We start from the raw sequence: 13,378 nt of genomic DNA on the forward strand, positions 1-13,378 counted from the left end.
GACTGTAACTCTATGGCCCAGGGTACATTTCATTATGTCCTGGGCATTGTGATTCTAATTGCTTTGTTATTGTCACGCACAGTGAAAATATCTTATTTTGCACGTTATCTACCCAGACCACTTCAAAACATCAGTACATTCAGGTAGTACAATGGCAAATCAGAATCGGTTTATTAGCACTGACACACGCCATGAAATTTGCCGTTTACTGACAGTAATGCAATGTAAGATATCAAAAGTTACAAACAATAAATAAAGTGCACAGGAGGAAGACCAAGGTAATCTTCACGAGTTCACGGAGCACTCAGACAGTTGATGGCGGAGGGGATGAAGCTGTTCCTAAAACGTTGAATGTGGGTATTTAGGCTCCTCAAAGTTCAAAGTAAATTTATATGTTGCCATATACAGCTTTAAGATTCATTTCCTTGTAGACATACTCAATAAATACATAATAAAATAATAACCATACTAGAATCAATGAAACACCACACTAACCGGGTGTTCAACCAACGTGCAAAAGGCAACAAACTGTGCAAATATTAAATAAATAAACGATAGTAACGTAAGCACCTCATTTGTTCCTACTTGCCTATTCCTGCTATACACCTCCTTTTTTCTCTCAATAGGGCCTCAATATCTCTTGAAAACTAAGGTCCCTGCCCTTGTTATCTTTACCTTTTATTCTGACAGGCACAAACAAGCTTTGTACTCTCAAAATTTTGTTTTGAAGGCCTTCCACTTACCAAGTGCATCTTTACCAGAAACAGCCTGTCCCAATCCACATTTGCCAGATCAAAATTGGCCTATCTCCAATTTCGAATCTCAACCACTGATCCAGACTTATCTTTTTGCATTTTTAATCTGAAACTAATGGCATTGAAGTTACCAGATGCAAACTTTTGTCACCTGCTCTGTCTCATTTCCTAATAGCAGATCCAGTTATTGCACACTCTCATTGGGTCTTCTTTGTACTGATGAAGGAAACTGTCCTGAATAAATATGACAAACTCGATCCCATCCAGCCCTTTTATAGTATGGGAGTCTCAGTCAATAGGTGGAATGTTACAAATTTGTTCCTCTATATTCCTTGGACTGTTGGGTGGTCTGTCATTTTGCCCCGTTAACGTGGTCATACCTTTCTTATTGCTCAGTTCCACCCATAGCGCGTCACTGGTCGAGTTCTCCAGTCTGTCCTGACGGAGTATTGCCGTGACATTCTCCCTGACCACCCCTATAAGACCATAAGACCAGCCGATACAGGAGCAGAAGTAGGCCATTCAGCCCATCGAGTCCACTCTGCCATTCAATCATGGGCTGATCCAATTCTTCCAGTCATCCCCACTCCCCTGCCGTCTCTCCATAACCTTTGATGCCCTGGCTAATTAAGAACCTAATCCCTCCTGCTCTGTCATGTCTAAAACAACAGAACCCCGTAATATTGAGCTGTCAGCCTTGCTGCTCCTGCAACCAAGTCTCACTAATGGCTACAATGTCATAATTCCAAGTGTTGATCCATGCCCTGAGCTCATCCGCCTTTCCTATGATATTTCTTGCATTGAAGTATACGCAGCTCAGTTGCACCATGCTCAACCTTTTGTTTCCTGACTTTGACTGATGTCTTACTAAAATCTGCCTCCACAAACTCTCCACTAGCTATTCTGGCACTCTGGTTCCCATCCCCTACAACTCTAGTTTAAACCCCATGGTGCAGCATTAACAAACTTCCCAATAGGATATGAGTCCCCCTCCAGTTCAGGTGAAAACCGTCTCTTCTGTTCAGGTCCCAGCTTCCTTGGAAGAGAGCCCAATGAGGCAAGAATTTGGTGCTCTCCCTCCTACACCAACTCCTTAGCCATGTATTAAACTACATAAGTTTTCTAGTCTGGCCTCACTAGCACGTGTCACGGGTAGCAATCCTGAGATCACAACCTTGGAGATCCTGTCTTTAACTTAGCACCTAACTCTCTAAACTCCCTATGCAGAACCTCATCACTCATCCTACCCCTTGTCATTGGTGCCGACATGGACCATGACTTCTGGCTGTTCGCCCTCCCACTTAAGAATGCTGAGGACTTGATCCGAGTTGTCCTGGACCCAGGTACCCTGGAGGCAACATACCATCTGGGAATCTTGTTCTTGCCAATAGAACCTCCTGTCCGTTCCTCCACCAGTGAAACCCCTATCACCACAGCATGTCTTTTAAAAACTGCAACTGGATGCACTTGTGGAAATGTCTGAGACATGGGAGGTCTCCTTGCCTTCCCACATCCTGCAAGCGGAGCATTCCACTATCCTACCTGGTATCTCTACTATCCTAACTGTGGAACTATAAAGAAGAGAAGGAAAAAAAAAACTTAACCTGGAGCTTTTCTCTTCTTTGATTTCTCTGACTGAAGTCTTGAAGAGCTAAAGCCTTAGGATCACCACTCTGTCTCAGTCTACTCAGATGATGGCCACTGCCTTCCTTTAACTCGCTCTTGCTAATCAATCCCAAGAGTGGATTGGTAGAAATAAGAAGAGGGCATGTCCCGAACGGTAAGGATTCTTAATGACGGATGTAGCATTCTTGAGGAACTGCCTTTCAAAGATGTCCCTGATGGTGGGGAAAGCTGTGCCCACGATGGAGTTGGCTGAGTCTTCAGTATCTTTTGATCCTGCAGACTAGAGCCTCCATTCCAGGCAGTGAAGCGATCCATCAGAATGGTGTCCACCATAGATATTTATCCAGAGATATTTGCTAGTCTCTGATGACATACCAAGTCTAGAACAGAATCCAAAATAAAGTGTTACTGTTACAGAGAATTGGGCGGCAGGGTGGATATACATTTCTACCAAGGGTTGTAAGGTCAAGAGTTCATCTTTTACAAGACACCTTTCAATAGTCTTATAACAGCAGGATAGGAACTGTCTTTGAGCCTGGTGGGACGTGCTTTCAGGCTTTTGTTTCTTCTGCCCAGTGGGATGTGGGTGTAGAGAAAATCGCTAAGGTTGGAGGTGATGTGAATAGTGTGGAGGGCTGTTAGAGGTTACAGCGGGACATTGATAGGATGCAAAACTGGGCTGCGAAGTCGCAGATGGAGTTGTGGTTCATTTTGGTAGGTCAAATATGATGGCAGAATATAATATTAATGGTAAGTCTCTTGGCAGTGTGGAGGATCAGAGGGATCTTGGGGTCCGAGTCCATAGGACGCTCAAAGCAGCTGCGCGGGTTGACTCTGTGGTTAAGAAGGCGTACGGTGTATTGGCCTTCATCGATCGTGGAATTGAACTTAGGAGCTGAGAGGTAATGTTACAGCTATATGGGACGGTGTTCAGACCCCACTTGGAGTACTGTGTCCAGTTCTGGTCGCCTCACTACAGGAAGGATGTGGAAACCATAGAAAGGGTGCAGAGGACATTTACAAGGATGTTGCCTGGATTGAGGAGCATGACTTTTGAAAACAAGTTCAGTGAACTCGGCCTTTTCTCCTTGGAGCGACGGAGGATGAGAGGTGACCTGATAGAGGTGTTTAAGATGATGAGAGGCATTGATCGCGTGGATAGTCAGAGGCTTTTTCCCAGGGCTGAAATGGTTGCCACAAGAGGACGCGGGTTTAAGGTGCCGGGGGGTAGGTACAGAGGAGATGTCAGGGGTAAGTTTTTTTACTCAGAGAGTGGTGAGTGCGTGGAATGGGCTGCCGGCAACGGTGGTGGAGGTGGATATGATAGGGTCTTTTAAGAGACATTTAGATAGATACATGGAGATTAGTAAAATAGAGGGCTATAGGTAGACCTAGTAATTTCTAAGGTAGGGATATGTTCAGCACAACTTTGTGGGCCGAAGGGCCTGTATTGTGCTGTAGGTTTTCTATGTTTCCATGTTTCTCCGTGGGTGGGTTCTGATCATGTTGGCTGCTTTCCCAAGGCAGCAGGAAGTGTAAATGGAGTCTATAAGGGGATGCTGGTTTTTGTGATGCTGCAGTGAGGATCAATGAATTCCTTTAGCCCTCTGAGAAAGCAAGTGATGTTGGCATGGTGACTACATGGTCGGACCAGAAAAAGTTAATGGTGACATTTTTTTACGCCTAGAAACCTGAAGCTCACAGCCATCTCCACTGCAGCTCTACTGATACAGACAGGAGTGTGTACAACACTGCTTCCTGAAGTCAATGACCAGCTCTATTGTTTAGCTGACATTAAGTGAGAGATTGTCTTCACACCTGGTCACTAGATTCTTTAACTCCATATTTTACTCTGTCGTGCCACTGTTAGAGATCTGGCCCATTACTGTGGTGTTAGCTGCAAACTTGTGAATGGAGTTAGTGAAGAACCTGAACACAGCATTAAGCCCTAACTAATCCTATCCCATTTTCAATGATAACTTGTTTCAGTTGTAATTTTAAAGGGTTGCTGTACTGCCTTTAAAATGTGTGGAGTATTTCCTCAAGCCTAATGCTAGACAATATCCCCTTGATAGGATACAGTGATTGCTTTGGAAGCTCTATCAAAGTACCACGTCCTTCTGTTTGAGCAAGAGGACGAACCTAATCTTCTGCTTCGGGTCGGTCTTGCTGAAAGGAGCTCCATGTCTAAGATCGAACTGCGTCGACGTAATCTCCTAACCCAGAAAGAACTGAAGGTGAGTTCAAGGTCAAAGACCATTCACCCTGTCAGATTGTCCATATCTGCAATTGCCTTCTCTTCCTCCAAAGTTAATACGACATGCCCAGTAGGATCTGCTTACAAGCAGGTTCAGGCCATGCTCTACTTTCCCAACTCATTACTTAATCCTTCCCTGGATGATTTGCATAGTATTTTGGATGGTTTGATTTCTCAGTGGCCCCACTACTTTCCCTGTGATTATTCTCTTATGCGTTCTCATTAACACTCACTCAACACACTTAGGGTCAATTAACTGGTTGACCCCTACACCTTTGAGATCTGGAAGAAAACCAGAGGCTTGGGGGAAAACCTGTGCAGTCACAGGGAGACCACATAGACTCTAGACGCAGATAGTGCCAGAGTTCAGGGTCTCTCGGAGTGGAGTTAGGGTGAGAAGTATTATGTCCGTCATTTGTTTTTTTTTCATGCAGAGGATGTGCTGAGTTAGCATTTAGTTGCCCCTCCCTGGTTGCCCTTGAGAAGGGGGTGTGAACTGCCTTCTTGAGGTGTGGGTTTAGTGTCAGCATCAGATTTATTACCACTGACTTAGATGACATGAAATTTGTTGTTTTGTGGGAGCAGTGCAGTGCAAGAACAGAAAATCACAGTAAAATACTAAGATGGATATCAGAAAGAAAAAGGAAAATGAGGTGGCCATCTGAAATCGGATGGCAGAGGGTAAGAAGCCGCTCCTGGATCATTGAGTGTAGGTTCTCAGGCTCTTCGACCTCCGGTAGTGAGACAAGGGCATTGTCCTGATGGTGAGGGTCCTTCATGATGGATGCCACCCTCTTGAGGCATCCCCCCTTGATGGCGTGGAGACTTGTGATCCCGATGGAGCTTTCTGAGTCTCCAACTGCCTGCAGCTCTTTCAGTCCTGTGTGCTGGAGCCTCCACACCAGGCGGTCATGCAACCAGTCAGCCGGCTCCCCGCTGTATAACTGTAGACATTTGCAAGGGCCTTTGGTGGCACGCCAAGTCTCCCCATACTGCAAACAAATTAGAGCTGCTGGCATGCCTTCAATGCACCCTCTCTGTTGTTTGGTTCTGATTGGCCGAGGTGGGCTTGGGAACTGACCTCCAGTTCAGTGGACTCCATAATGTACTGAGCACAACACTGACATTGACCATGTGTGATAAGCGATAAGAATTGGACAACTGGTTCTCTCAGTCATTGTATCAGATAGTTCAGTGGGTAAACAAGGATGAGGCATTTCCAGTAAACCAGATCGAAGGATATTAACAGAAGTACCTTTCACAGCCAAGGCAGAGTTAGATATGGTAGAGACATTTTAAAGGCTCTTGTCTGGGACATGAATGTGCAGAGAACGAGGGATACAGACATTGCGTAGGCAGTAGGGGTTAGTCTACATAGGTGTTTAGTCAGCTTAAATCAGTTCAGCACAGCACTATAGAGTGCTACTGTGCTGTACCATTCTGTGCCAGAAACTTTGAAGGGAGACCAGAACCTTGTTGCAATGACAGACGCTACCTGAAAGAGTGGCAGGAACCAGTTTGACGGAAATCCTTGAAAAAGGATTGATCGAAAACATGCAGCTACAATTTGCTGTGCCTGGGCAGAGCCCAAGGCTGTGTCACTAATCTGATAGTTTTACCGAAAAGGTAGGACAGCCGAATGGCCTGTTGGCAGGCTAACTCTGTTCCATTATCCAAGCAAATTCAATGCCAACCGTCAGCTCCTTCCTTCATCCTTTTGACTATTCACTAGGGCAAAGGTTTGCTTGCGCTGTGCTTTGAGAGGTGATTATAACTCAGCTTTCTCTCTTTAGTTCCCTCTTGGAAAAAAGGTCTTGGTCGAAATCTCCGGTCATGGGAAGGGGAAACTAAACGTGAGTATTCCCGACAATTTCTGCTGTTATTGCTTCTGTTAGAATTTCTATTTCAAAGCTGCTGCACATTTGGATTAGTTGCTAATTTCGCCAGCTCTGGGTCCATGTAACTAGGTCGTAGAGCATAGAGAGCGGTTCTTCAGCCCATTGCATCTGTGCTGACTATCAAGCACCTATTTTTCCCTCCCAATGTTCCTATCAACCCTCCCTTCGATCCTTGCTCCTCAACCACATAGTAGGGGCATTTACCCAATGACCCACAAGCCATTGGGATGTTGAAGGAAACTTGAGCACCTGGGGACAACCCCCATAGTAACTACCCCTCTCCCTCACCCCACACAAACAGTGCCAAGGGCCAGGATCGAACCCCGGCCTCCGATGCTGTGAGACAGTGGCTCGACCGGCTGCACCACTTTGGTAGCACAGATGGTCCAGTGGTTTTACTGAGATATATCCCTTGTTCATGTTTAATGTTAGTGAATTCCAACTGTGCCTTAGACAGACACACTTTAATACTTCCTTGCTGACGTCTCAACCACCAGGAAGTGGAAATCAAAAGAACCGCAGATGCTGTAAACCTGCAATAAAACCAGAGAATGTTGGAAAAACTCATTGAGTCAGTCAGCATCCGTGCAGGGAGAAACAAAGTTGATCCTGCAGGGTGATCATGTGAGCAGTGCATTATCAAAGAAGGTAGCTGCTGCACGGGGTATGACAGTGGAGTACATATCCAACGGTCCCTGATAGCTAACAGGGTGGTGAAGAAGGCATGTGGCATACTTCACTGTTTGGGACAAAAAAAAAAGGGCTGGTGGGACCTTACCTGGTGTACTGTGTCACCACACTATCAGAAGGATGTCACTGTCCTGGAGAGAGTGCAGAGGACATTCACCTGGATGTTCCTGAATCAGAGGACTTTAGTTATGGGGAGATATTGGATATCTTGGACTTGTTTTACCTGGAGTGAAGGTGAGATCTGTTAGAGATGTATCAGATTATGAGAGGGGTAGTTAGGGTAAATAGTCTTTTTTTTCCCCATGGTAGGGATACCAAAACAAGGGGGCATTGGCTTAAGGTGAGTGGACAGAGTTTCAAAGGGGATCTGAGGGGTAAGCTGTTTTCACACAGAGTGGTTGATATCTGGAACGTGCTGTCCAAGGATGTGGTGGAATCAGATGTAAACCCTGTGCTTAAGAGATGGACGAAATCTTAAATTTGTTAGGTATAGAATGATACCGTCCTAATGCAGCAAATAGGATTGGTGCAGAGGGCCAAAATGGTCAGCATGGACTTGGTGGGTCAAAGCACCAGCTATATGACTTGGTCCCTTGTTGTCTTCAGATGGTGAACGATCTGAGGTTTACCTTCTGGTCTACAATCCAAATTATACAATTAGTTTTCACCATCGCTGCTTAGGAACCTCTGGTCTGTTAATTCCTGAATGGGGACGCCATGGTGGTGTTGTGGTTAGCGCGGTGCTGTTACAGCTCCTAGGTGTTCGAAGTTCGGAATGGTGCTGATCTGTACGCCCTCTCCGTGCAATGCTTGGGTTCCCCCCCAGGTGCCCTGGTTTTCTCCCACAGTCCAAAGCTGTACCGGGTAGGGTAGTTGCTCAGTGTTGGTTAGGGTTAATGTAGTTTGTTGGGCGGGGGGTGGTTGCTGAGGCGGTATAGCTTGGAGAGCAGGAAGGGGCCAAATCTGTGCTATGTCACTAAATAAAATAAACTGCCCAGGAATGAACATTGAACATAGAACACAGAAATGTACGGCATGGAAACGGGCCCTGTGGCCCAGCTAATCAGTGCCAGCCTGCTTTTCTGTCTAGTCCCATCCACCCACACCCAGACTGTATCCCTCTTTACTCCTCGCATATATGTACCTAGCCAATCACAAACAAGAGAAAATCTGCAGCACGCCCAAAGTGCCTAAGGAACTCAGCAGGCCAGGCAGCACCTATGGAGAATAGTAAACAGTCAACGTTTCAGGCCGAGACCCTTCATCAGGACTGGAGAACAAAGATGAGGCCAGAGTAAGAAGGTGGGGGCGAGGGGAGGAAGAAATACAGGGTACCAGGAATCAGTGGGGTTATAGAAGATATCGGCAGATAAGTCGTCTCCAGAGATAGAGACAAAGAGATCAAGAAGGGGAGGGGAGAGTCGGAAATGCTCCAGGTAAATTTGAGGGAGGAGTGGAAGGTGTACCTATCGAAACCTCTTGTGAATGTTGCAGCCAAACCTGCATCCATCCCTTCTGCTGGCAGCTCATTCTACACTCAAACCACCCTCTGATTGAAGAAGATCCCCCTCAGATTCCCCTTCAATATTTTACCTTTCACCTCTCATTCTCGTCTTACCCAACCTGAGGGGAACAAGTTTGCATGTTTATCCCTCTCGTCATTTTGTTAGTGCTGAACTAATTAAACTGGTAATTGAATGCCTAACTAAACTAACCCCTTCTGCCTACATATCCCTTCATACCCTGTATATTTAAGTGTTTTTCTAAGAGCCTCTTAAACACCTCTACCATATCTGGCTCCACCATCACCCCTGGCAGTACGTTCCACACACCCACCACTCTCTGGGTAAAAATATTTGCCTTGCACATTTCCTTTGAGCCTGCCCCCTCTCACCTTAAATATATGCCCTCTAGTCTTAGACATTTCTACTGTGGGGGTAAAAAGACAGGGTGTCTTCTCTGTGCATCTCACAATCTTATAAACTTCCCTTGGGTCTGTTTGTGCAGAGTTGTCATTAGTCGCCTGTGTACAGCAGTGGGTATGGTGTCTCGAGGTCTGATGGGAACTTGTTTGTAATGCTTACAGTTACGCAAAGAATACAATCTCTTGGAGGAGGCTACCAACAGCTGTGACAAACTTCACCTCTCTGTGGCCATCAAAAGCAGCCTGAAGTACAATCAGCCCAGGCACAGTAAGTGAACGAAGCCCCGTGTCCCTAACCAAGAACTTCGCAAATCGACATCACACTGACTAAACCCGAAACCCTGGCCCTTTCAATATTAACAACTTGTAAAGAGGCAATTTATCCACTTTAAATGCACCCCCTGCAATTCGTTGACATTATGATCACCGAGTCCTGGGTGTTACCACTTCTCAGACAATGAACTGCAGTTGCCATTTACATAATATGGCTGCAAGAGCAGGGCAGAGGCTGGGACTCCTGAGGTGAGTAACTCACCTCCAGACTCCCCAAAGCCTCTCCGCCATCTCCAGGGCTCAAGTCCTGAATGAGGTGGAAAACTCTGCTCTTGCCCAGGTGAGTGCATCTTCAACAGTCTCGAAGCTCGAGGCCACACAGGGCAGGCAGCATGCTTGACAGGCAGACCATGCACAACTTTTCACTCACTCCACCACCAATGGCCCGTCCGGGTAGTTTTTACCATCCACGGAGCGCACTGTAACAAGTCACCAAGCCTCCTTGGACAGCACTTTTCCAAACCCACCACCTCTACCAGCGAGAAGGGGAAGAACGTCACCCAGAAGATGCCCTTCAAGTCATATACCATCCTGACTCGGAAATACATCACCATTCCTCCACCGTCGCTGGGTTGAAATCCCTGAACACCCTCCCGAACACAGCACTGAGGGACTGCGGGTGTATGCACGCCTCAGGGACAGCAGCCGCTCAAGAAGGCAACTCAGCACCACTTTCATCAAGGGCAGCTAAGGAGGGGCAATTAAATGCTGGCTCACAGCCTGGAGCCCACAACCCATGAATGAGGAAAGAGCTGATGCCAGTCTTAGCAATAGTTCAGGAGCAGGCCCTTGAACCCACAATGTCTATGCCGACCATGATGCCAATCTGCCTGCAATGATCTATATCCCTCCTTTCCCTGTGTGTTCACGTTCCTGTCTAAATCCCTTTAAATGTTGCTGTCATGTCAGCTTTAAACACTCGCTGGCAGCAGATTCCAGGCACCAACCACTCTGCATAAAATAACAAAAGTTGCCCTGCACATCTCCTTTCAACTTCCATCTCCCACCTTAAATGCAGGCCCTCAAGTATTAGACGTTTCAACCCTGAGGAAAATAAGATTCTGACTGTCTGCACTATCCAAGCCTCTCATAATTTTATGACCTTCCATCAGGTCACCTCTCAGCTTTGGATGCTCTAGAGAAAACAACCCAAGTTGGCCCAAACTTTCCCTGTAGTACATGCCCTCTGATCCGGGCAGAGTTGTGACAAATCGCTTCAGCATATGGCTTCCTGTAATGGGGCAACCTGGTGCAGGTGTGGTAAAAGGAATTAAAGGGGAGAGAGAATGCATTTTAGGCAAAGGGGAAGTGGTTAAAAAGAGTTCAAATGGGACTGGCAGGAGCTACTATTGATTCTGTGGACCAAATTACCCCACTTTTATCTAAGTATATATATATAAGTATTATTCCAGTCACTTGTGATCTGAAATACAATTTCTGAAACATCTCCATTACAAACAATGAAAGGAAAGATGTTTTTCTCAGGGGCTACAGGGCATGAGGGGGGCCCATTCAATGTGCTAGTACAAGCACTAATGGGTGGAGTGGCCTCAGCCATGGTTTACAGTTCTCAGAAAATTGTACCTAGCTGAAGTTTTTGGGAAATCGCTGGGTACAGTCTTCACCGCTGGATGCACTTCCCATCCTGCGAATCACTACAGAGACACTGGGAGTGAGGTGCTTCCACCCCAGCCTCTCATCCTGTGATCTCGACAGTTGAGTCACCTGGTGCTATGGAAACACCACATCCTTTAGCGCCACGGAGTGGGGTGAATGCTCAGTGGGGAGAATGAACTAACAAAACTGCATCTCTTCCAGATAAATATAACATTCGAAAGAGAAGAGCAGCCTCTGGTACCCAGACTGTTTTCTATGAAGTCTGCACAAGGTGAGATTATAGATGGGTTTGGTTCATATCATAAGCGTGGTTAAAGGATTTACCTATTATATAGTTGTCTCCTCAAGCTCAAAGAACAACACTTACAAATGTAAGGAATGGGAGTAGGAGTAGGCCATTCGGCCCGTCAAACCTGTTTCGCCATTCAGTAAGATCATGGCTGATCTGGCCATGGATACATCTCTACCTATCCCCTTCTCCCTATAACGCTTAATTCCCCTGATATGCAAAAATATTTCTGACACAGTTAGATAGATGTTTGCATGGCAGGGGAATGTCCTTATCTTCCGAATGGGCATAGTGCAGCCTCCAGGGCTTCTCCAGCTTTCGATGCGTCCTACTTTATTCCAGTGTGCACCTTCTGTTTTCTTTTCATGCGTACATTCTGCCCTTCTGGACGTGAGCCTGCAGCACCAACAGAGCAACGTTCTCTGGATGTTAAATATCATCAACACATTACAAAGTCGGAGGAGCTTATCTGTTTCTTAATGCTCACAAGATTCAGCCACCGGCCACCCCCACCTCCTTCACTCTCTGGACTAACAGGCTTTCTCTTGTTCTTAGTTCTGGTGAAGGTCTTGGACCTGCAACATTAGCAGTTTCTTCCTCTACAAATACTGCCTGACTTGCTGGGTACTTCCAACACTGACAGGCCATCCGGCCCATGATATTGTGCTGATCTTGATGCCAATTTATACTATGTATTCTTGTATTCCATTTGTGTGTTTATCTCAACTCCACTAAGTTGCCTGTTTCCACTCGCAAGCACAAGGAAATCTGCAGATGCTGGAAATTTCTATAGGAAGAGGTACAGTCAACGTTTCAGGCCGAGACTCTTCGTCAGGACTAACTGAAAGAAGAGATAGTAAGAGATTTGAAAGTGGGAGAGGGAGATCCGAAATGATAGGAGAAGACAGGAAGGGGAGGGGATGGAGCTAAGAGCTGGAAAGTTGATCGGCAAAAGGGATATGAGGCTGGAGAAGGGAGAGGATCATGGGATGGGAGGCCTAGGGAGAAAGAAAGGAAGCCTGTTTCCACTACCACCTCTGCTGACCCATTTCAGGCAACTACCATTCTCTACATAAAAGACTGGCCCCTCAAATCACCTTTAAACTTCCCCTTTTAACCTTAAGAGCAAGGTCTCTCGGGTTTGGCATTTCTACCCTGGGGAAAAGTTTCTGACTCTCAATCCTACCTATTCTTCTCATAATTTTAAATAAATCTTCTATTAGATCTCCCTTTTGCCTTCGGCACTCCATGGAGAGCAACCCAAGTTTGCCCAACCACCCCCCCGTAGCTCGTACACTCTAATCAGGGCAGCATCCTGGTGACATACATCAAAGTTGCTGGTGAACGCAGCAGGCCAAGCAGCATCTGTAGGAAGAGGTGCAGTCGACATTTCAGGCCGAGACCCTTCGTCAGGACTAACTGAAGGAAGAGTGAGTAAGGGATTTGAAAGTTGGAGGGGGAGGGGAAGATCCAAAATGATAGGAGAAGACAGGAGGGGGAGGGATGGAGCCAAGAGCCTAGGCAAAAGGGATACGAGAGGATCATGGGACAGGAGGTCCGGGAAGAAAGACAGGGGGGGGGGGGACCCAGAGGATGGGCAAGAGGTATATTCAGAGGGACAGAGGGAGAAAAAGGAGAGTGAGAGAAAGAATGTGTGCATAAAAATGAGTAACAGAAGGGGTACGAGGGGGAGGTGGGGCCTTAACGGAAGTTAGAGAAGTCGATGTTCATGCCATCAGGTTGGAGGCTACCCAGACGGAATATAAGGTGTTGTTCCTCCAACCTGAGTGTGGCTTCATCTTTACAGTAGAGGAGGCCGTGGATAGACATGTCAGAATGGGAATGGGATGTGGAATTAAAATGTGTGGCCACTGGGAGATCCTGCTTTGTCTGGTGGACAGAGCGTAGATGTTCAGCAAAGCGGTCTCCCAGTCTGCGTCGGGTCTCGCCAATATATAAAAGGCCACATCGGGAGCACCGGACTCAGTA

General features: G+C 46.4%; 1 protein-coding gene across 1 annotated transcript in view; it reads left to right on the forward strand.

Annotated features, from left to right (window-relative positions):
* LOC140198092 (complement C4-A-like) overlaps positions 1-13,378 on the forward strand; it is a 145,562-nt gene that overhangs the window by 103,344 nt on the left and 28,840 nt on the right. Inside the window, exons 30-33 of the mRNA XM_072258982.1 lie at positions 4,457-4,618; positions 6,432-6,491; positions 9,313-9,418; positions 11,302-11,371. Coding sequence (XP_072115083.1) covers positions 4,457-4,618; positions 6,432-6,491; positions 9,313-9,418; positions 11,302-11,371 — 398 coding nt within the window. The remainder of the gene's footprint in view (positions 1-4,456; positions 4,619-6,431; positions 6,492-9,312; positions 9,419-11,301; positions 11,372-13,378) is intronic.

The sequence above is a fragment of the Mobula birostris genome, chromosome 5 (genome assembly GCF_030028105.1).
Source record: "Mobula birostris isolate sMobBir1 chromosome 5, sMobBir1.hap1, whole genome shotgun sequence".
Lineage (NCBI taxonomy): Eukaryota > Metazoa > Chordata > Chondrichthyes > Myliobatiformes > Myliobatidae > Mobula > Mobula birostris.